The sequence below is a fragment of the Anarrhichthys ocellatus genome, unplaced genomic scaffold (assembly GCF_004355925.1).
Source record: "Anarrhichthys ocellatus isolate YVR2014 unplaced genomic scaffold, GSC_Weel_1.0 scaffold14, whole genome shotgun sequence".
Classification (NCBI taxonomy): domain Eukaryota; kingdom Metazoa; phylum Chordata; class Actinopteri; order Perciformes; family Anarhichadidae; genus Anarrhichthys; species Anarrhichthys ocellatus.
In genome coordinates this window covers 5,527,835-5,553,090 of record NW_022280044.1, presented here as the reverse complement: position 1 = coordinate 5,553,090, position 25,256 = coordinate 5,527,835, and the positions used below count along the sequence as shown (strand labels likewise).

Genomic DNA, 25,256 nt, shown 5'->3' with positions numbered 1-25,256 from the left:
TTGTTAAGATTAGTTTCAGTTTTTTTCTCCTAGGAAATGTTTAATTTTTTTTTTATATTGCTTTGCCAATTAAAGGACCAGTAATATCCTACAAATAAAAAAGCTCTGAAGGTTCCTGTGACTGAGGTGATTTTGCTGTATACGTGCAAAAAAAATGAAGCTCATTACATCAGTGAAGAGCATCGAGGAACAACAGTCGGGGATGATTTGGGAGGCAGAGTATTTACATACGGGGTGCGGTCCAAACTGCTTGATTGTAAAGCTTGAAATCTCCATTGCCATTAGGGCAACATTGATTGACCAGCATTGGTCAGTAACATTTGAATACCTCTGTTTCTTTGTTATTGTCACTTTGTAATATGAGGTGGTAAAATATTACTGATTTGTGCCTTGTGGACATGGCCACGCAGAGAAAATCGCAATGATATTGAATTTAACAAACTGTATCCAACAACTGAATCAATTCACATCTAAAAGAATGGAAAAAGAAGAAGAATTCTGCAGTCAGAGGAAAAATGACACAAGGAAACATTTTTAAATGAGCCATCCTAATGTGATAATCAAGTGAAAATCATGCACACTTTAACTTTGATCATACCCTGAATGCACAATGCTGATATTTTGAATATACCCATTTATTGGAAGTAACTCACTTTTGTTTATTTTGTCAAAATATAATAAGTTGACCACCCTTTTCATCCTTTTTTGGGGGAAAATGATTCTATACATTTTTGTCATTGTGCCCTTAATTTGAGTTTGCAAAAATAATGTTGGCTGAGAGATATTCTGCACACCTGACAGATGCAGCACTTTGTCAAAGCTAAGCATGTATATACAGTACAATTTAAATCCCCACTATCATTGTAAGAAAATATGCAGGAATGTATCACAATAGACAATATGTATAGTCTCTCTCCTTGTCTCTGTGAGTAACTCTACATTGCTGAATCTGTAAACAGAGCAGCCATTTCCAAGCATCAGCTTGTTGTTTTCCCCTTTTGTTCTTTTTTATTTTATTGAAGCCTCATGAGTCAAAAGCATTGTGTGGAAATAGTATGATCTAAAAAAGTGTACAGAAAGCATACAGAACTACAGGTACTCCTCAGAGTCATTTTAACTGTGGCTGAAGCCAAATTTGTTCAAATGCAAAAGCTTTATGTTATCTACAAATTCACATTTATTGACATGTTTCTTTTCATTGGTCAAGTCAATTCTAAATAGAGACCATCACAAATAGCTAAAGGGGACTTTACTCTCATCTTCTTTGATTTACATTGAGTTTGGATAGGTTTTATTTATTCCACATTCACCACTTTAAATTAGCATTTCAACTTTATTCAAAACTATGCCGCATTTTGACATGTTTGCCTTCATATTTTGCCTTCAAAATACTTCCACATGAGAGCAAATTTAGTTAAGTTCTGCATAATCACCTCTGACATACATCATCTGGTATGCAGAGTTGAAATGATCATTAATTGAACGGCATCCTTCGTTGAATGTCTCCAATTTGATTGATGTCATCATCTCTTGGAGTAAATAAATTACCCGGAGTAAATTACCAGTCAATATGTCCTAAAATGGGCCACATATATTCCAGTTGACAGGCTTTAAGATCATTTAAATGCAGATCAGTAATCGCCTTGAAGCTGTTTGTTTGTTGACTTCAAGGACCGGCATCTCTGTGATGAAGATGCTCCCAGACCGAGTTTTGGTGTGTTAATTGACAACACATTTCTTTCAAACAATAAACCAACGAAGTAAGTGAAGTGCCAACATTATTATTCAGTAGCATGTTTGCCATTCTGCTCATTCTGCTCAGAGGCTGTCTGCAGGCTTGACACCACTCACGAAAGTCAAGTAGGCGTGCAGAAAAGAGACGTCCATAGAAATCCATGCATATGGTCCAATGCCATTCTGGATTTTTCCATCTGAGCACAAAACCTTACGAACTGGGCTTGATTGGGATTCCATGTCCTGTGTGACAGACCTTTTCAGAACCATGGAACATTGAGTCCAGGTTTTTTCTTTAAACACAGTTGATGGTGGCGGAGTCTAAAGGTAAAAAACAAACAAACAACAAGTGTCCCTTTTTTGTTGTTGAAGTTTCCCCTATTTCTCAATGTAGAGAGTGGTTGACCTTGTTGTGCAACAAACTTTACTATAATTCATCCAGCTGTCGGTGGGTATCAGTCGTGCTCTGTAAGGCTACTTTTTTGTGTTGATGGTAAAGATACAGATGAAAAAGTCAAAATTCTCCTTTATCACCACAATCTCTTTTGTTTCTTTGAATGCAAAGGCAAGTGTTCCTTAGAAGAAATGAAACGATTGAAATGAAAATCACATTGTTTCAGAATCCCATCTTTTGTTACAATCCTGTACCCTGTGAGTCAGTCTGTTTTATCACAATGCTCTCTGGTTAATGATGTTTGAACAATACCTTTTTTGCTTGACAAGATAGAAATCTGCAGATGATTTTGTATCATCAAAAAGGTCTGTACACTTGTCTTCTGTTCCATTTGGGCAGACTAATTGTGAGCTGGGGATGCTCTGCTTCGTAATCTTGCTTACATTTGAATATATTCTTTGGGCTATCACCCCAATCTAGTGTCTCAGCCTTTGTAAGGCGTCACATTTGATTCCATTTTGTTATCAGAACTTCAACAGAAAAGTAAGAGAGTGAAACTTATTTTCCGTTCTCTTTAGCTATTCCTTTTGAATGTTCAGTCAGCCAAATTGGAGAGAATAATCAGCACTACTCTGTTCTTTGAGAGTAGCTTTTTCTCTTTATGATCTTTAAAACTCTGTTGTGGAGATCTGGGTGATCTCTGATTGCAGTTCTTGCTGGATCCTCCTCGAGCGAGAGCTGTGTGGGACCCTTTCCATGCCTAGTCATGCCGGCTTCTTTTCCGCTTCTGTTGGAGCACAGACGGACACTGGCTCGCTTGTGTTGTTACGGCCTCTTGTCAGACTGTGCTGCTCCACGTGGGTTTGACAGGGAAGGCAAAAATCCCTGAAGCACCGCTTAAAATTTTCATCTAAAAATGCGTAGAGGACAGGGTTAAGGCTGCTGTTGGTGTAGCCCAGGGCGATGCACAGGTGCCAGCTGGCTATCACGAAGGGGTTCCTTGTGTCGATCTCCACCATGGTCTTCACGATGATAAAGATGTGAATGGGGGTCCAGCAGATAATGAAGGCTGCCACTATTACCAGGACCATGCGGGTGATGCGGCGCATGTTGCGGTCTTTCTCCTTGGAGCCTGAGAGCAGACGAACGCTCTTCAGGCGCAGGATCATCAGGCCGTAACATATGGTGATAACCATCACAGGAACCACGAAAGCAAAGATGAAGACACAGATCTTTGTCACAGTGTCCCAGTACCAGTCAGGGTCAGGGAACTTCAGCATGCACATGGTTTTACCTGGAAATAGGGCAGGTAGAATTCAAAAGATTTTGTTAGTGTACGGTTATGGTAACAAGCAGGTTTAGACAGATGCTGGCTAAAGCTACAGAGAAACATCCCCGGTCTTTCACCCGCATGTGCTACTGGCCCTTCCACCACCCTGGTTTCCTCACCTTTATGCCCTGTTATACTTATATTAGGAGTTTGTCTTCATATACGGACTCTCTATTGTCTGTCACAAGCCTGAAGTTTGTGAGCATGGTAAGCATTGAGCATTTACTCTTAGCGGACAGTTATTTGCTCTTGTTGCCATCATATGTGTGCACAACAAAGTAGGTGCTATGGGTTGATGTCCAGGTTGTCATCCTTCACGTCTGTTGTCTATTTCAACTTCTTGAGGTTGTGCCGATAGTCGACCACTGAGTCTTCAGCCACAGTGGGCAGAACCGGGATAATAGGAATGTGCCTCTACTATTTTAGTCCATGTGTGTGAAATACGTGTGTTACTTAATGCTTTGCACACTAGTTTCTTCATTGGCACCTGAGACTGTATATAAGAAGTGGACAGAGTCACGTGATGTCACCCATTGACTTGTGGACTACTGTTTTGAGCCCAAGTGTTCGGCATTTTGTCTGTTGCCATCTTGTTTCTTTGCAACCAGAAGTAACCCAAAAGGGTGGAGCTAGGTACAACTAAACGCTGAATAAGACATTTTTAGATGGTCAAAACATTACATTTATCTTTCATGAACTGAAAACGCACTGTGAAAGGGTTAAAGTTGTAAGATGAAAGCGTGGACAACTCCCAGACCAGACAATGGCGAGGTAGTAACCTGTCTATCACAAGGTATCCTCACCCTAAAGCGTACCCTGCTTTACTGTCTATTTTACTCTAAACGGGACCATCATTTATGAAATGAACATCATGCTGTATTAAAGAGGACTTGAAACTAGCGATTGAGAGCATAAACTGATGTTTAAATGTTTACTAAGGTAATAAATCAAGTGAAAAGTAGGGTCATATCCTTACAGACTTTAGAAAGATAACAAGTTCATGGCATTTTTGCATTAGGTTTACTTTTCTTGGCACTGAACATTTGTACTCATTGACGTAAATTGTCCTCTGCAGATTTTCCCGATAGGAACATGATTTCTAGGAATACTGGTCTGTTTTTCCTGAGTCTTTCATCTGTTATGCACATTGGTTTTCTCCTTTTAAAGATTCATTACAAAGATATTTTTATTCTTCAAGGTCTACTTGGGAAGGAGATGTGACGGTATCCCAAAGACATTGATGAATTGAACTAGTCTAGGCTCATCTTTCAGCCTTAAAACTTAATGCAGACACACAACATAGATGTTGTGGCCCTGGGTGAGTAGTAAAGGTAGTACGGTTCAGGGACTATTCAGGGCTACTCCTGGAAATCAAATAGTATCCTCTGTTTTGGTTTAGATGGGGAGATGTTTGGTCTAAATGTTTCAGAGGCTTTTTCCTTTGTGTGACATGAAAGCTCTGATGAAGTTCTGAGGAACAGCAGCTTGGCATAATAAATGCTAATTACGCAGATCAGAGCACGTCTTTTCTTGAGCACTTTTGCAAAGATTTAGTTGGGGGAGCCATACAAATTCAACTCTTCATGGCTTACCCAATTCTGGAAGACGGTTAATACCATAAAGACTTTACTTAAAAATGAAAGACAACACAGTGGAAGAGAACACTATCTCACCATTATCCTTCACTTTGGTCACAGCCATGACCATAATGGGCACCCCAATCGCAGAGGACAGGACCCAGATGAGCACGTTGATCATTTTCGCCTTGACCGGCGTCCGAAACTCCAGCGCTCTGACTGGATGGCACACAGCGATGTAGCGGTCCACGCTCATCATGGTCAGGGTGAAGATGCTCGTGAACATGTTGTAGTAGTCAATGGCAATAATGAGCTTGCACAGGACTTCCCCAAACGGCCAGGTGTTCATGAGGTATTTGGCACTCTGGAAGGGCAGCGTGCTGGTGGCGAGGGCGTCGGCAAGAGCCAAGTTGAAGATGTAGATGTTTGTGGCCGTCTTCATCTTGGTGTATCTGATTGTGATCACAATGCAGAGAAAATGGGTTTGCAATAAGCAGCAGCTGTAATAAGAGCAGCTGGGTGTGGAATGCTCTGTTATGGGATATGGGTTTTTTTATGCCTTAGAGTAAAAGTGAATTCCCTCATGCTATGGATGTGCAGTGTAAAGCTTTGATCAACAACATATCTTTTTCTAAATGAGAGATTTGAGATAATCCTTACAATTGGCTTATGGGCCTCTGATCAAGCAGCCTACTTGCAAGAAAAGCACCAGGGAAATGTGAAAAGAAAATACTACTGCTGTCTAATTGAGATTCATGTATATTGTATGTGTTGGATACTGCTTTTAGCAATGGACTGTGCATTCTTCTTTGAGTGTGTGAGATGAAAATAGGTATTAGAAGAAAAAATAACGGTCATCGGCACTCATTTTATTTGGTACAGTATTGGCTTATTGAGGTCAGAAATTTTCCTCAGGAGTATAAAGGCTTATTTTCACAAAGGCTTCTCTCATCAAAAACCTTACAAGATACTGAATATAAAGCTTAGCTGATTTAGTTTTCGAAGAGATTGCAGTTTTTTAAAATTATTGCTTCCAAATACAATCCAATTAACATGCAAAGCAGACTGCCCAAAGGCACAACAGACAAGCATTAGAGACCCGAGATTGACAACATTTCTTTAAGAAATACTGTTTACTACATATTACAATGCTTTATGAATATATTTTTCTGATACTATTGAACATTTTGTTCAGTTATTTTTTATTTTAGAATTGTCTGAATGAATAGGTTGATTACACAATACATTTTAATAGAAAATATAGAGAATAAAAAGATAAAAATCGTTGTGCTGTTCCATTGAAATTAATTCTGATGTTTAAATGGATATGTTTTTGGCTTTCTTTTGTTGTTATTTTTCACGCAGCCTCTACAGACAATAATAGGGGTATTGATGGTGGAAGTGATGGCAGGGGTCTGCATATTTGAAGCAAGGTGTAGCCAAACTCAACACACAAGCATAGATATTAAACCTAACCCTTTTTATTGGGCTTAGCCATCTTATGAGGGACCAACTCTAATGCATCTCATTGGTGGAACTGATTAAATGCACACAATAAATGTCACCTGTTTTGATAGGATTTGTTCTGTGTAATTTGTACCAAGTTTTAAATTACAAATAACTGATCCAACAAATACAAAGTGAAGTAAAGAGGCAGGACTAAGAGTAGCCTATACATGTAACAAGCGGTCTCTGCCACTTGCTGGTGTGACGTTGTAAACCTGTACCATGTTGTTGTCTTTCTGGAAAACAGACTCTCAGCTTATGTCTTGCTTGTACAAATGAGTCCTCCTTGAGGCGAGCTGTCGAGTTTATAGATAAAGTTAGTCTTTAAACTGGAAGGGCCATCAAAGTTTAATAGATGACATCAGATGACACTTTTGGGAGTTGGTCCATTGATGATATATTAGTGACTGAACTCTGTGGGCAGGAATTTTGTCTGATAAAATTAATCTATTTGATGTGAACACAGGCTTCAGCTGAATCAGAAATTATAATTACATTGGTTGTTACATTATTTACCCTCTGCTGAGTCTCACTATTACTGATTGTGTCTCATCGGTTCAGTTGAAGGAGAATCCGCAGGCAACTAAATGATGCATTCCATTCAGTTGTGTCATTTTCAGGAAGCTGCTATTTTGACATGGCTTATTAGGACACTAAAATGAAACCAAAGCCCCAATCAGACTGGATTTATTTCTCTTTGGAAGGTGGGGTGATTTTAGAATTATCTGCACTGGCCAGTGATTTGAATCTCGTCATGGCAATTCAAAGTAGATCTATGAGTTTTTTATGAAGTGGGAAGAGCTGCTCGTCTTTTTTACAACAAGCTCTGTGTGAAATTTGGCTTTTGTATTTAAACTGAATAAATTAAAAATGCTGATTCCTGAACTTGCGTAAAGGCTGATATCTAGCGCCGATCCGACACCAGTGCATTAAAAACACCTCGCAGATCAGTGGGGAGATTGTCCAGTGTATAATATATTGCCAAATTACTGACATTTTGCTTGTTCTGGCTAACGTTACACTCTGCACTAGCATCTGCCTGATCGCTACTGCGCAGGTCAAACTTACAACAGACATTCGAAAAAAGTGAGGTGGCTCATTCGTCAGCTACTTTCATCATAATTTCAGAAGCAGCGATTGTTTTTTGCTCGAGTTTAGCTAATGATTGAGCCATCACATTCGTGGTACCGATTGGGGAAGTGAGCGACACGTGTTGTTGTTCCTATGTTGTGTTAAAAAGCTGATAAATTATATGATGACAAGATATAGGATTGGTGCACTGACTCGCGTATTCGCCAATATCCGATCCTTGCATTGTATGCTGCCTCTTAGGTATTTCTGATACTGGTATCGGAACAACTCTCAATAAAGATCTGACTTGAGTTATGATTTACCTACACCTCCCCCTTGAACTCTCCTGTGCCCTCCTGGGGAGGCTTTTGGCTTCCTCTTTAAGCTTTGTCCTTGCCTTGCATGTGCATTACATACCATATCCTATAATTTCCTGATGGTTAGGATGCCATCTTGAATGATGAGTTTAATCACAGAGGAGCACAGTGAACGTTTCATTCTTCACCTCGTGTATCGTTAATTCCGTCCAATTGGGGTTTAAATCATAATTATTGTTATTAGTTACACCTGTGCTCTTTCTGCTTATGACAAGTCAAATTGTCTATCCTTTCAAATTGTAGGTCGAAGGCTGTTTAATGTCAATTTTCAGCAGACCGCCATGTGGCCTTGACTCCAAGAATTGAATCCAGCTTTATTTTCAGTTCATGTTTCAATCTAGACAGAAGGAAACAGAGAAGTCAGCAGCAGAAGGCTGGCTTTGAACATCCCCTTGTTTGATCAGTCTAATCCAATATGTGTATCTACTTACAGCAAAGGAGTGCAGTGAGCATTTGGTAGTTACGTAAGGGCTGTCAGTGAAACGAGCACCATATTAATGTAATGCATTTATGTAAAATAGCATCAGTCTAACAACACAATTAAAACTCTGTCATAGTGACATATGGTTAACAAACAGTTAACTGCTCTCTGTTTACTTTTGCATCTCAATTTGTCTGAAGCCTTTGATTAAGCACCTAAAGCCTGGGTTTTGACATGTGGAGAGGATTATGTGTCACTTTGATAATTGAACTGTGATTCCAAAGAAATCTCTTTCCCTACTCCCTAATCCAAACTGAGACACACACTGTATCCTGTTCGTCAGTGCTTCAGTAAACGAACACTGGGATAACTGGACCTAGATGTTACACCACCCAATGTTATGACCATGTGGAGATTAGAAATTAAAAAGGTAGACTGTAGTGTCTGTACACACAGGTACTGTATATCAGAGGTAAAAGTAATTTAAAAGGGAGTGTGTAGTTCTTTCGCCCCGAGATAGTATGTTACATCCATGGTGGCACTCAGGATCTTGGTTGGATTATGAGGATACCAAAGAGCCGTTGTGGCATTTAAAATAGACAGAAGTGGCTGCAGGGGGATGCTCTTTTATGCTTTATAATGTGCCTCCTCCCAGCAGGTGACAAACACATGACACGACTTTAATTTCACACCAAGCAGTGACAAGAGGTTATGTATAAAACACAGGAATTGTGACTAGAAACTTTCCCATTTCCAAGTTGTGTCATTGCAATGGAATAGCTTGTCCTGAGGTTATGTTATGGTTAATTGCTCAGTGTATAATTCAGATCGAGAGGAACGCTTGTATCTTCCTTTTTCTAGGCTTGGATAGGCAATTAAGTTTTAAGAAATCTCATTGTAACGCCCTTTTTCATGTTACAGTGAAGCACGTTTGTCACACTCTGTGATGGTTTAATCGCCCGCTTCCTCCTTTTGTTTTTCTTTCCTTACAGCATTGACTCTGTGTTATATGTATGCGGCTGTCATGGCTGACCAATGCCTTCCTCCTCACACATGTGTTCTGCTGCCACAAGAATGAAACATATCTCAAAAGCAGTACACTGAAACCATCAGGGCTGTAGGAGTTCAGTAGCAATTATTGACCATCCTGACCTCTGGGGTCTGTAGGCATGTGAACGATCTCTGCCAAGATAGAGTGCCATCGATCACTGGTTTATTATTCAGCTTGCCATTAATCAAATGCCGCCAACTATGCACTATGTAAATTCTATCTAACCTGCCAAGGTTTGAAAAGCAACCTATGCTTCACCAATTCTGTTTGAAAACTGTATGATAACACCAGTAAACACAAAACCCAATGATTGCATTGATGTAACCAAAGGGCTCAAAGAGCTGAGTGGACTAAAAATATCTCCTGTTGCCAAGTTGTATCTAAAGTCAGTCCTATTTAGTGGAGAAGTGAAAAACGTTTCCATTGCATCAGAATCTTATAGGATGGTAATGATTGTTGTAATAGCAAACCCTGAGCCCTTACGCCTAGCAAACAGAATGAATGGCTTCTGATAAAAACACATGGAAACATACATGAATGACAATGGCCCCTTGCCCACCTCCTAGCACCCTACTTCTGGTGCCCTTCCTCGGACCACACCTGTCTTCTTGTCCTTCATTTTGATCTCACCTATTCCCACCCGTAAAGTTCCATGACTGCATATTGCATGGTTGAGACATATTGAGTTGACCATATCAGTCAATAGACGAACAGAACGAGAGATCTGGCAAACAACTCAAAGAACTCAAAGACACTTCTATGGCAGGCTGGTTGCCACTACAGAAGGTCTCTCCAGGACAAGATTACACACAGACTAACAAGGTGAAAGCAATACCAGTCACACGCTGTCACGGCTGTTTTGGCGCTCCATCCAAATCCACATTCAGGTATAGAGAATCAGCATTTAGATTGAAATCAGTGTTGATCCTTTATCTCTGCGCGAGTTGGATTAACACTGCCTGTTGTGACTACATCAATTCTTCCTCGCCTGTGTTTCCAGGGCTGAAGGCCAATACTCAAACCACACACACACTGATATGCTACTGGGTGACGTGGAGGACAAGCAATGAGACACAGTGTGTGTTAGTGTGTGTGTGTGTGAGTATCAGTCTGTTTATTTCCTGGGTTGAGACAACAGAGTCATGCAGTCATGATATGTTCAGCCAAATCTCCACTCCCAGTCCCCAAGGAACTGTTTTTGACAATGTTGACTCATACTGTAGTTCTTTTATCTTTACCAAAATATTACCATACCAGGAAACCTAGGGTGTGAGAATTCCGTCCATTATCTGCTTTGTTGGCAGAAATGGAACAATAATCCTCAAGCAGCTCAGTTCCACTTACACACAAACTAATCCAGCCTGCCACTATTTGCACACCGAACCGATTTCAAATGGAGGCCACTTGATGATAAATTCCTTGACCACTGAGCCAGGTCTTATCTAACAGGTGTGGCAGCAGGATAAGGGTCCAGATAGAGGGGAGGATAGCTGGAAGATAACAGAAGCCATGTGCTGCTTTCCTACCCTGCGTGGACCATCTCCAGAGGTGCCGGCCTCTCCATCAGCAATCAGACGGGAAGGCTTTCAACGCCACTGCAGCCTAATTCACACAGACGTGAGCATTCATGCAGTATCTACTCTAAATGGAGTTTGTCTGCATTTGAGTGCTTCTAGCCATTAATCTGAGTGGACGGAAATGTCTCAAATTCATGGGTTTTGCTTTATTTATAAGCTGCCTGAAGTAGCAGGCAAAACAAGGAGGCTTTCAATTGGGCTTTTGTTATGATTACTGCTGAAAAGATTGGTGAAATTACAGAAGATTAATAAAACAAAAATGTTGGCAACCCACTGAATATCAAACATTTGCTGGTTCCAGCTTCTCAAATGGGAAGATTTGCTACTTTACTCTGTTTAATATATTTGGATTTTGAGGGACCTTTTCCATTATTTCTGATATTTTGGAGATGACTGATTGCAAACATAGTTGCATTTCTAATTGTATTCTTTATGATTTTCATTATATGAAACTAGATTTTGTCTTTGGAATGTCAGAAAATAGTAAACGTTTGCTCCCTTTAGAGTTTACAGATCTTCCACAGGAGAGAATATTCTGCTGGGATGGTTCATGCGCTCAGTTTCTTTTTGCCTCTATGGGGTTTTTGCATCAGTGATGAATCCTCTTGCTCACAGGAACACGAATGCCAGACGAATTACTGCCTTTTCTGAGGTCTCATCCATCTCCTTTTTGTCTCCTTCTTATCTCCCTTGCTCACTCTTTTTTTTCCCGTCTTGTGCATTGTTTTTTTCCATTATTTTCACACCAACCCCTGGATGGAAATAATGGGCAGAGTTGTAAATATGTATGAGTTTTTTATGGTTCAATATCCAAAGATTGCCAATTGCAGAAAATGCCTAGCTTGTGACTTTTTCTATATTCTACTCTATCTGTTTTAAGCACTTCCTCTGCTTCTCTCTTTCATTGTATACATTAAAGTAATACCAACAACCATTTAGACCATGTTCATATCTAAATGTCATGCTTGTGGGCAGATAACAACCACTGGCCTTGACTGCTTCGCTTCCACTCGTCTGTATTATCCTTCTCTGCTGAGGCAACTTAAATTAATTCTACCTGCTTATTAAATTCACCGGCCCAGCTGCAGTAATTAATTACCTTTACTAGCAGTAATTAATGCTTTAGGTGATATTGGGGGAACACGTACAGCGAATGTTTGAGATTACTATAATTAGCATAATGAGTGAGGACACGCAGCGCTGCTGCAAAAGCTGTTTATTCCTGACAAGCATACAGGTTAGCGCTGGGTGGCTTCTCAGGAAATGACAGGTTGCGTGTCTAGTGACAAAGTGGGTGTAGGCTTTATTATAATTACTTTTAGAGCTGAGGGGGAAACTGTGACCTCCGACTGACGATTATACTGCAAACATTCACTAATGAACAAAATCTGGTTCCTCTCTACAAAGTCGTTAAGCCTGAAAATACCTGAGTTTCCATCACTTAAAAAGCTTAAATATATAATGGGTTTAGCACTCTTGTTTGCATGTCAAGAGGCAAACACAGAACACACATTTTCATTCAGACACCACATAAAAACCTTGCCTCTAACTGCACGATTTCCCCTCTCTAACAATCCTGGTGTGTAGCTGATGGTCCACAGATCTGTGTAAACTAATGGAGACTCTGTTTGAACAACCCTCTCTGGCTGAGGCACAGCTGAGTCTGACTGAATTAAGAGAATGCGACTGAGATTAGAGAGTGGATTGCAACCAACCCTCTTAACTTTCGCATGTTGTTTCTCCATGTAGAAATAATGAAAGAACAACCTCATGCTTTAGGGGACCACCTGTTTGGGACGCATGCAGTTCACACACAAATGCAATGAGGAATGCATGCATTTTTTAGTCAAGGGATGCAGAAAATCTTATTTTTTTTTCATGGCATCAAACCTTTCCATTCAATGGAAATCATCGTTGTGAGTGTGGATTTAGTATTTTCATGAAATGGAGGGGGGAGGGCGGGCAGAGTATAAGCCAAAAGCAAGCTTAAAACAAAATTAAGATTTAGAATTAATGCATTCAATTGTGTGATGTCATTACTAGAAGTCACTCAATAGTCGATGTCAAATATCGCAAATTCGGGGGCATTAAAAGGTCTCATGAGAAGGACACTATAATGAGTGCTTGTGGGTGAATTTCACATCAAATGTGGGCTTTGTTGCTCTTATCAAGTGCTTTAAAACAGTTGAGACACTCACCAGTAAAATGACTGTAATGAAAAACAAGTCTTTACCTGACCACCCCGTACATGACGAGGACGTTGCCCAGAAGTCCCACCACGCAAATGACGGAGTAGAGAGCCGTGATGCATATAGCTATGATCATACCCCCGGTGCTCCTCACCGGACCCTGCTGCTCGGTGTAGTTCTGCAGCCTGTCACCCATCTCCCCGTCCGGGAAGGTGACATTGTATGGGATGACGGAGTAGAGGTCGGACAGGGAGAGCTGCGCTCCTGAGACCGTGTACGGCTCCATGCTGCTGCCGCTGCTGCGCTGTGCACTCGACCCGAGGTGCTGAAAACTTGCTCGTACTGTTATCTGGAAGGGGAAATCTTGTCCGACTGAAGGCAAGAAGTGGAGAGAAATAGTGGAAGTCCCCCCCCCCCCCAAAAAAAAAAAAAGTATAGCAGCAGAGAGGCTCTGCGTGAAAGAATTTAGGCTGTTCTTCTGTTTTCTATCCAAAAAGACGAGGACAAAGTGGCCCCTCAGCAGCGGTCAGCTGTGTCTGTGTGCTCACACCTCTTATACTCTCCGAGATCCTCACAGCCCGCGCGCTGTTTTATACACTCGTGTGTCGACGTCAAGGCTGCGCATTATATGGTCATGGGCGTAAAACGGGAACGTGATGGGTGCCATATCTAGTCCTGAATTGATCTGGTGGGCTCTACAACTGAGCGCTAAGTAAAAATAAATAACCTCACCTTTGGAACAAATACCCAATCTTGTGGAAGGAAAAGAAAGTAATGCCTCACACTGAATATTTTGCAAATCATTTGCTCTCCAGGTTTATGAAACCAAGTGAACATGTTAAGGCAGCTGATACCAGATGCAAGGACTGTGCATTAAATTGCTTTGTCTGCTTACAAGCTGTGAAATTAATCGACCCAGCTGCCAACAAACAAGTAAGTCCAAAATCAATAATGCTCCCACTGTGGTTTAAGAATGTACCTGACAGAAGAAAATAAAAAGGTTTTACAATGTTCTTACTGCCAAGAGAGGAAAGTCAAAATCAGTAGTCCCTCCTTATACTGTACAAAACCAATCTGAAAAAGTATTTACTTTAACAATGTCACTGCAAATAAATTAGACGATGATGAATTATGTTATTACAGATGAGAAAACAATCTAACTCCAGCTTTCTTTCATATGAACCTAATCGGCAGACGTTCCATTGAATTATAGACTTTCATTGATTTCTGAGGATGTTAAATAATAAATAAACACCAATTTAAAATGTTATTTTTGTTGACCTCCAGTGGTTTAACTTCTCAAAATGATGCAGTGACTTACAGGTGTAGCTCAGGTTACTCCAGGATACGGTGAGATCACTTCTGGGTTTACAAGAGCAAGAGGACACATTTCTGACCAAACACATACAGCTTTTGTTTTTGTGAGCAAAACATCGATATCACCAAAGATACTCTATAACAAAGCCAATCGTTCATAATGGTATCCACTTCCTGTTTCCTATTTGGCATGGTCATGGCGTGTTCAACTTATATTTACACATTTTACTCTCTTCTTCTCTTCTCTCCGCCAATGAAAAGAGCCTTTGCAGGCCTATCTGTGCATTACTGTACATCATGACATCCAGAGTGTCTTAACTCATCCTATCTACTTTACTCTGTCTGTGTGTGGGATTGATCAAGGTGAGTCAGAAGTTCAGGCAAACAGCAATGGCAGGGTTTTCTCATGGGAGTTAAAGGCAGGTCGATCCTTGACCCTTTTCACTTGCTCATCAGTGCTTATGTAATGGCTCTGATGTGCCCCCTGGGAAATGATATACTAAGCGGATACTACCTGTGCTGGAATTCAGATTGGTCATTAGGCGCTTCGAGATCCATCGCTCACTTCAACCCATCAAGTGTCCGCCCCCACACACCGTCCCTTTTGGTCATCCTCCCTCTTGACCACAACACACCTTCACTGCTTCTCCAGCGCATGTGCCTGTGTTCTGTAATGTGCATCACTTACTCCTCTCCCGACTCCTTTCCTGCCATCACAGCGTAATTGAACTAGTTGTTTCTCCAGCAAGCCTCTTCGACATTTAACCAGTGTTGAGTTTTTCTCTCTGTTGTACACTTTGTATTTGCTTTATTCTCTGTGCTGGTCCAGAGTGTTTATTTAATGTGTGGAAGTCGTTCCTGCAGGATATCGGAGTTTAGTCTAACGTTGCACAGCTCATGTGCAAGAATGGAAAGCTTGTAACAACAATAAAATGTTCAACCTGTACCTGGCTTAGATCAGGAGGCTGTGTTTCACTGGGCTACTTGGGAATTTCTGCATCAATATATGCAGCATGAAGCATAAATAAATCAAATATTAAAAATGAATGCACTCCCATCACACCTAATGTTAGAGTTCAGTGTACCAGTTTCTCTGTTGCCCCCTCTGTTTCAAAGGGCCATGTGCCCTACAGCAACAGGCAGTATACAATATATTTCCACACATGTAAGTCATGGCAGTTAATGTCCCTTGTGGCATTCAGTTATTCCTCAGCCACGAATCCTTGGCCTGTTTAGTTGAATCCCAAATCGTTGAAGCAACTGAAAAGTGGTCAAAAGGTCATGAATTTGTCAGAGTGACATATGCCTGCAAACCTGAGGCTCATAAATAAGTCATTTAACTTCTAAACCATGTTGGAAATAAATCTAAGTCAGTATTCCTACAAGTAAGAGTACACTAAAAGTGTCAAGTTTGAAGATGCACAAGGTTGGCTGCAAAAGAAAAACAAATGCATCTGATCCCTGTTTATTTAAGATGTAATTTAATTCCACTCTGTCAGATTTGGTCATTGGCAGTAAAACACAACGTGCATAAAAAAGCAAACCCATGAAGGAGCCAGGGAGTACTCCATCCAGAGAAAAACAAAGATGGTTCGTCAATGCTGCAAGTAAAAAGAAAAAAAAGATATTAGCACCTTGCACAAGGTAATATCAGTTAGATGGTCCGTTAGTCTATCTGAATGTCAGATCATATCTCATACAGAATGCTGTGAGATTTGCTCAATCATTCTGATTCTAATGATTTTAGTGACCCTACAACCTTTCATCTCGTGCCACTGCCAGGCCAATATTAATTCATGGAGTGTGTGAGGTCTTTTTCTGTTCAGGTTGGAATTTGTAATTCTCAATTTAGTTGTGTAATTTTATACCTTGATACTAATGTGCTGTCTTCAGTCCAGGTTCTCTTGTCATATAGCCGAGTGGTGTTGGCATTTTTACCACGTTTCCACCAATCCCCCAAAGTTCAAAAGTACCTCTAATGCAGTTTCAACTTCAGGGTTTAGGTGAGCTGCTTAGACAACAGGAACGCATTAAAAACTCACAGTCAGGCATCATTTACTTGATGAAAAGCTTTTATTTCAGTGTTTTGTTATGTTGTTTACTGTCTTGTTTACTGTGATGTTGTTTACTGTCATATTTCAGTTTCGCTGCAATAAGGTTGAGGGGTTTTCTGTAATTGCTGATGTGTATTTACTGTATAGATCATGTTGATTTAGAGTGCGGGGAACAAAGAGCAGGCAGCTCCACCATCCATAGGACGGGAGATTTGGAGCACAGGCAATTAACTTTCTGGAGCCTCTGACTGTATTCAATCTTTTGTAAATACATCCTGGGTGTACTGCATGTGTTCGATAGGGAGGAGGTTCTTTATGCGATATTGTGTCTATGTTTCTGAATACATCTTCTCTGGGTGGATTTGTGTTATTTCTACATTTATGATGTATGAAATAAACAATGAACTTTGATCCCATTCTTCCCATTTGACTCGGCCGATGTTGAAAAAGGGAATGTAGTTTTTCGTGTCCTCTCCAAGGCCTTTTAACCGAAAATTGTAAGCTTTCTGAAGCAGATGGAGGGGTGAGGAGGGATATGTCCAGACACATTAACTGCAGCCTTGTTTCCCTTCACACTCAACATTAGCGGAGCTGGATCTGTTATGGGGCTAGGTGTTTACCGTGACATATGGTCATAGCTGCAATTGACGCCAGGACTTCCCAGTTGAGAAATTGTGCCTAAACTAATCATGCAATGTAAGTCATATTACAACTTAGCAAGCATTTTATCTGGGTTTTTCTGCAAATTTGCAGAATTAATGCTAAATAATTTCGAGTATGACATGACATCAAGCTGTCAGGCTAGAAGTCCCTGTCAAGCGTTGGACATGTTCTGCTGCAGGGTTCAATATGTCTAAATGGATTTTTTTTATCTGGGCTCAGAGACATTTTTGCAGCAGTGTCTTCTTTGGCAACCACATTTCCCTCAATTTGTTGCTCTATAATATTTCTCTGTCACTCTTTCACATCTTACTCAATGTAAAATGGCTAATCAAAGAATTGATGTCCATTAGCTTACCACAGAGAGTGTTATGAGTGGCAGAGGAAATCATAACCTTCTCTTTGCAAGATCATTAAGTAGCATTTACCAGTGGGATGCAGCTGACACACAAAGCCTGCCCTGCTGTTCCCAGTTCTAATGTCAAAGCATTGCTCTGGTTTTGCCCTCTTGGTTAGACCGGCACACAGCCTTTTGGCATCGCCACTTTATTGATGATTGCCCTGCCAAGCCCACATCTGCTCTCAAAATTCTTTGGCATAAAAAATGATGCAGGAAAACCATCAAATGGGGACTTATTTTCAGATTGTGCTCCGCAGTGACCATAGCTTTAAACAAACGGTCACAGTAGTGGTGAAGTGGGCCGCCTTTGCCTGTCGTTTATGGAAACGGTGCTTCTTATAATTTTCAGATCTCGGATTAATTATATATTAATATAAGTGGTTGTTATCTGTACAGTGTGAACTTTTAGCCACCGCAGCAGGACTTTCCATTATGCAGATTAATCAAAATGTGAACAAATAGGCTATATGCAGTTTGGTAGATGGATATTGTAATACTCGCTGATATCTTGCTGTATAGAATAGAATAGAATAGAATAGTACTTTATTCATCCCCAAGGGGAAATTTGTCTGTGGCAGCAGCAAACAGGGTTACACAATAAAATAAAAATAATAATATATAGATTTTCACTATTCTACACCAGATTTGTGTGTAAGGGTAAAGACTGACAGGGTCGCTCATTGTTATGAACAGACCGAGGATTATCACCAAACTCTGCAGTTCCACTTTGTAGCTTCATAATTGTTTTGATTTTCCACCCAGCAAATTTACTGTTTTGGTCCAGTCTTACCGGTCTCATTAGCGTTGTTTTTAGGAACAACAGGCGGCTGATTTTAGTGAAAAAGTTCTGATAAACCCGATGTACACTATGTCAAACACCAAAAAGACAAAGTTAGCAACTACCTAGTGAACATAATGGAGCAATCAGCAGTGAAAGAGGGGAGTTGGTGGAGACCAAAACAGGGTTAAAAGGAGAGTAATGGTGGACATTCAGCAAATGAATGCTGCTCCATCTCTGCTGGATGTGTTTCGACAACTGTTTTCTATTTTTGCCTGCATCTTAAAAGGTGTTAATATGTTTGTAGTTATTGTAAGATTAAAGAAAAATCATGTAATATAGCTCAATGCATTATATTTTTCCACAGTTGAAATTAGTTCCCACACCATTAACAGTCACACAGCTTGGACTTACTTTATTTTATTCTTTCGTATTTACATATAAGAAGTATACAGGCAGTAAAAACAATAAAACAAAATTAAGCAATCTACATGTTTTTTTTTTTTAAACTTCTGGTAAATGCCCCGCCCACTTCTTGTAGGTCCAAATACAGATATGATGACAGATTCGTTGTGTGACGTAGACACAAACGGATAGTAGCTTAGCAATACAACCTTACTGTGTAGTACGTATGCTTGTGTGTCTACGCAGAAAAAGGGAGATGATGGCACAGGTTGCAAACAGAATTGAGGCGAAGCTTGAGAGAAAAACAACGATATTGTTCTTTTTCACGCATCAAATCCACTGCTGAAGTTTGCAACTATCTGTAAAAGAAATAAGTGGGAGGCTATGGCAGACGAAATGGAATATAAATAAGAAACACTGGAGTACATGTCGTGCCCCTGTTTATGTTTTCTTTCTACCAACCTTTTGACTGCAATACTAGGCGTGATTGATGGTGTGGCCGGTCTAGAGTGGCTGCAATATACACAGACATGCCATGTATTCACAGCTCCAGTGCCGCTGCATAGAAACACTTTAACTCTTTTCTATCTCTCTGTCATTCCATTCCAATAAACAGTTTTTAGCTGAGTACACTTCTCATCATGAGGTAAAGAAGATGCGTTGAAGGATTGGGAAGTTGGGAACCGTTTCAAAGAGAGAGTGATCTTTGGTTCGAAACAGCGTGATTTGATGATTCCATTCTGTTGTATTGCAGAGTGTCGACTTACAAATACAATCATCAGTCAGCAGCAACACTTCAGTATTTGTACTCCTGATAGCGATCGTAGGTAACGGGAGTGCGTTGATGGTGTGTTTGCTGTTTCGAATACAAGAGAAAAACAAAAGATCACATTTATATTGCTGGTACACCTGAAGGCAACATAAAGCTTCGATTGATGTGTGGCATTATATTACTTAACCAGTTGGTGGTAGGGAGAAATACAAAAGCCCAGAGAGAGAAGGCTGTGTGTGGGTGAGATTGATTTGGCCAAATAGGCATCATTGATAAGCAGGTTGCTCTTTAATCACTAATAGAGACAATTATGCAGATGTCTTGCTTGGTTTGGACTATGAGATCGAACACTATTAACCCTAATAGCTTTTCTTAAAAAGTTCTTTCTAAGTGCTCAAGAGCAATTATCTTCTGTAAATTATGTTTGGTTCTGCATTTGCCTTGTTTTAGAGACTTAACTGAGGGAGGGGGGAAAGAAAGAGGGAGAGGCGATTGAGAGGAAGAAAAAGAAGACCACTGTGGTCGCATCAATAGTCATCTACTCAGTGCTTTAACTCTGGAAATCTGATTGAAAACACAGATGCTAGATGGGGAAATGTGCATTTTTAAATTGTCCCAAAAGCACCATCTTCCAGCCTCTGGAAACCAGCTGTTCCTTTTGCTTTTAAATAACTAGACTGAGCCCAGGACTTGCTTTATACTTGATTCAAGGGGTAAACAGCAAACAGCCAACTGTGGTGTAGCTTTTGATTCATAGTTTGATTCATATCCACGTAACTTCTAGCTCACCTTTTCACATTACTGATTAGGAGATTACTGCTGTGCAATTGTTGTGGTTACGTTAAATAATTCAGTATGACAGAGAGCTGTCTCGTCCTCAACATCAATAATGTAAATCTCCTAATTTGTAAGAGTAACACAAGTAGCCAACCTTTTCTTGCTGTCTCTACACCAGCTATGCCATAACCCTTGAATTCACTTCTAGCATCTCTGTGAGGCCGTGCTAAGGCACAGCAGTGCATTTGAACGTAATGCTTTTATCTTCATAGCAACATGCTTATTATGACAATGCTAACTTGCTGACGTTTAACAATTAAACTCTGTTGACCATCTTAGTTTAGTGTTCGCAGGTGTGCTGACCTCTGCTTGTTAGCACTAAACACAAAGTACAGCGATAGACAGTAACAAGTGGACGCAGTCACCCTGACATCACCCATTGGATTGTGACGTTACCCATTGGTTTGTGACGTCACCCATTGGTTTGTGGACTGCAATCTTGGCTTTTTATAACCAAAAGTGACACGACAGGGTCGAGGTAGATAAAACCGAACAAAAGATTTTTAATTCTCATAAGTTCTAAGACGACAACAGGGACAAAAACTCCTGATGGGAATATCTTTAGTCCTGTAGGTATTTGGTCATGAACCAAAGTAACGGGCAGATTAACATTTTGACCAGACGATGAGGCTAGATGGAAAAAAAATTACAATTCATGAGGGGAACATGAATGCTGTTACCAAATTTCATGGGATATAATAGATATTTAACTCTAAACCACAAATGTGAACCTGATGCTGGTGCTAGATAATAAATCAGGAAATAATCACAGTCAGCAGGTCTTCTGGGGACAATGAATGTCAGAAATTGTACCAATCCGTGCTCCATCCTAGTGTGGCCAACAAGAAATTCTTCAACCATTTGAACAGTTAATGTCTTTTTTTCTTTTTTTACACATCAACAAAGTCTCCATGCAAAAGGACACTTGGCTTTGCTTGCAAACGCTGGCTATATGGGAGTTTTCTTTTCCTTCTCTACTTCCTTAATTTTAGTTCATCCCAAAATGTAAATTTCTGCTCCATTCCTTACTGGAACTACCATGTTTAAATGTGAGTGGACAGAGTGTTTTCTAAGCTTTGGCAGTGGGTCCAGCCCTCTGGCCACTTACTTGGCATGCCTGGATGCAATCTGTTTCAGCCCCCGCATGTGGGACAGCAGAAGAAATGTAGACCTTCTTGGAACATACTTCAAGCGCTGCAGGTGGCAGCGATAACCTAAGGCAAATCTTGCCTGTCTGGCTGGAATCTGTCTCGACCATTGTTTGCCTCTTGGCTGCCCGATCCAGAGCCTCTCTGAAGGGGAAAAGAAGCTGAACAAGGGTTAAAAGCCAAAGGCAGCTTCATAATCTATTATTAACCAAAGCATATGAATCAAAGACTGCTGCACCACATTCAAAAACTTTGTCAGCAGGCTCCCCTCACTTTTACTGATGAAACACTGTGATGGACTGATAAAAACTTGTAATGCAACGTAATGCCTGTGAGATTATTGAAGTATTTCATCTGCAATACGAGCACAACTCTGTAGGGAAAGAGAACGACTTATTTCACTGCATTCTCTTGTCAGACTTCATTTTATAATTCAACTGTCTGGATCTGGTGAAGACAATGTAATTGGTCTCCTGATTCCCACCCAGGCCCTTAACAACACAAATGAATCAAAGACATAATTAAAGTTCATCACGCTCAAATGAAAACATTTTCCATAATTGTCATGGTCCATAATTTTACACCTTATCTGAACAGTCTGAAGGGATTATACACAAGGGGCTTCTGTTGGCTTAGTAATACTCATTTATTAACTCTCAAGTCCCCCTTCGATAAAGCTTCTTCGCTGAATTTGAAATAAAAGTCTGTTTTGACTTGCACAACCTGTCGTTCATCTCAGAAAGAATGTAATTTAAAGTTAATTTGGAGGGGGATCGATATGCCTGATAAACTGCCCGAACAATTAATGATCTGAATGTCGGACAACTGGATTTTTTTGATTATTATCTTAAGTAAATTTTATTGCTATCACCCAATGTCACAGATTTGCCTCAAGGGGCTTTACAATCCTTAGAGCATGACATCCTCTGTCCTTCGACCCTTTATTCTATCAAATGAATAACATGCGTTTTTTCACGCAGAGCAAAAGCCCATCTGAACGGCCTGAAAACAGCCTCACAGAGGCGCTAGCATGGCTCTAGACTCTTGTCTTGTTATTAGTCTGACTTCCTGTTTTACTGATCTACACTGAAATTTTAAACATTTAATTTGCACTCACTTTTGGTTTCCCTTCAAATACCCCAATAATAGCAATGTAGCTCAAACACGTCATAACTGACAGGAATGAACCAAAACTGTAAATGAGAAGAAAGTCGTTAAAGAAAGTTGTTCCTTTAGCTCTCTTTGCTTTGACTCTTTGCCCTTACTCCTCCTACTTGTGCTCATAAACTTGTGTTATGGCTTGTCTCCTGCAATATTCACAGTATTATTATTACATTTTTCCATTAGTCCTAACACTAATCAAATTGAGGTTGCTTTTAAAATTTGATTGTCTTTGAATATTGAATGCATGCAGTCTGCAGATACTGCTGTCTGTGCATACTTTACAGTCATATGTCATCTTAACGTTTCCCCTCAGGGCAAACTTAATATTTTGATATTGAGTACTTGCACCAAGTTTCATTGGTTTTTGTGAGCCTCATGGTGACTGCTCAATTTCCCAGTTGTGCTTGCAAGGTTTTAGGGAGTCTTACAGTCTGTGAGACCTCCCTGTAATGAGAGTACGACTATCTTTGATTGTACAGCCCTTCGGGCCGGAGCACAGCACCTTTTGAGTCGACAGTCGCTCATACACTCCCAACTAATGAGACAACCCTCATTTTCGTGGTATAAACTACAGAAACTGCTACACAAATTGGTTTGGTTATTAGTTTCCTTTCCTATCACGCATCTCTGACCAGTGAAGGCAGACTTGAATCTTTAACATTCTTCTCTCTAAATAGTTTTTCTAAAGATGGAAAAACTAATTTGGCCATGCAGAGTCGAGACTTTCTTCTGAGGAGGATGAGAGGATGAGATAATACAATAACCTAAGTCATTCCTTAGCTGCCATCATTCTTGTCCTAAAGTGATCTGGATGTCGTTTTTTAACAAGGATGATGATGATGAATTGTTGGCAGCCAGGAAGCCCTTAAGTTTGTGCGACGGCATAATGTTTGTCATTTTATGATTCACAAATCCATTTTCTACTGATGCGGGTGTAAAGTGAGCAAGCAATGATAAACCAAGGTCTTGTGAACTGTACAACACCACTAAATAGTTAGTTTCACCTTCAAACCAGAAACACTTTCATCGTAATGTTTGTGACTCACAATTAAAATCTGTCTTATCTCCTGCTCAACAAAGACTTCCAGTATTTAATGAATGGTTCAACATTTCTGGATAATATAAAGATGCGACTTCCTGTAGACCCCTGCTGTGCCTGACATCCCGCAGTGATAAAGTGTGTTATATAGGGAGTAGTGCATGCAGGGATGAGTAATTGATTTCAGACACAGCCATTATGCTACTCTAGGCTAAATGTAATATCAATATTCACACCTAACCATCGACTGTATGTAAGTAGCGGACTTAGTCAGAGTCACACCCATCGGTTCGTGGACTACGGTTTTGAAGCCGTGAGTTCGGTATTTTGGCGGTCGCCATCTTGTTTTTATGCCACCAGAAGTCACAGAGTGGAGCTAACAAGCTGTTTTAAGACAAAAACAAAGACAACAACAGACAACGCAGTGGTAGCAGCCTGTCAATCACAAGGCGGCCACACCGTAAAGCATGTTTTACTGTCGATTTGATCCTAAATGGGACCATCATTTACTAATTCAACATCAAGATGTATTGAAGAAGACTTGAAACAAGTGATTGAGACCATAAACTCATGTTTGTAATATTTACTGAGGTAATACATTAGGTGAGAAGTAGGGTCATTTTCTCAGACTATACTATATAATCAGAGTTATTTGCAACCAGAGGAGTCACACCCTGCTGGCCATTAGAAAGAATGCAGTTTGAAGGCACTTCTGCATTGGCTTCTCAGCTCTAGCTCAGTCGACATTCTACTTATGAACTGGTAACATATAAAGTGACCGCTTGACCCTCTCGAAAGACCCTTTGCTTGCAGCAGTGGTCATACTGTGAGCCTAATGGGCTGTAAAATGATTTGCGCAATCAACCGGTTAAATCGGACCCCTGTTGACCCGATGAATGATGGATATACACAAAGTCACAAAATCAGCAAATTCCCAAGACTTTGTCCTCTCTCCATGTGTCCCACAATTGAATTTTTAGTTGATTGGTGGTAACCTAAACGACATTTTAACTGTGTTTGGTACATTTAACAAGCAATTACTGACGAAGAGCATGAAAAACTAATTTTATGAGCCTCTGAAAAACAAAAGGTTACTTCCAACTGTCTTGAAAGCCATGATGGATAGTGTAAGCTAGGCTGTATGTGTCAGTGAAAAGAGTAATATGTTACAATATGCACTTTAGTGAATACTGAATGTGTTTGTCATCACTCAGCAGAGACACAGTTTTGCACCACTTTGATAAAAGATGAGAGGAAAAAATGCCGGGCATGTCATACAAAGCCAAATGTATTCTGTATCAGTGAAAAGGTCTGCAGTGTACATATTAGAGGCAGGAATTACAAATCGCTTTGCTCATTTGAACATTTCGTTGATTTCTGTTCAAAGATTCGTTGTCACTGATGCTGTAAATGCATCAGTGCTCCTGACAACAGACTCAAGTCTATACTTAGTTG

At 40.3% G+C, this 25,256-nt stretch overlaps 1 protein-coding gene across 1 annotated transcript; it reads right to left on the bottom strand.

Moving 5' to 3' along the window:
- Positions 1–1,004: 1,004 nt before the first annotated feature.
- Positions 1,005–13,743, bottom strand: oprd1a (opioid receptor, delta 1a). The gene is made up of 3 exons (XM_031854130.1): positions 13,272–13,743; positions 5,132–5,487; positions 1,005–3,422 (listed from the first exon to the last, which is right to left on the bottom strand). Exons 1-3 carry the CDS (start codon positions 13,511–13,513, stop codon positions 2,893–2,895), a joined length of 1,128 nt encoding a protein of 375 aa, XP_031709990.1. The 5' UTR covers positions 13,514–13,743; the 3' UTR covers positions 1,005–2,892.
- Between the last annotated feature and the right edge of the window lie 11,513 nt (positions 13,744–25,256).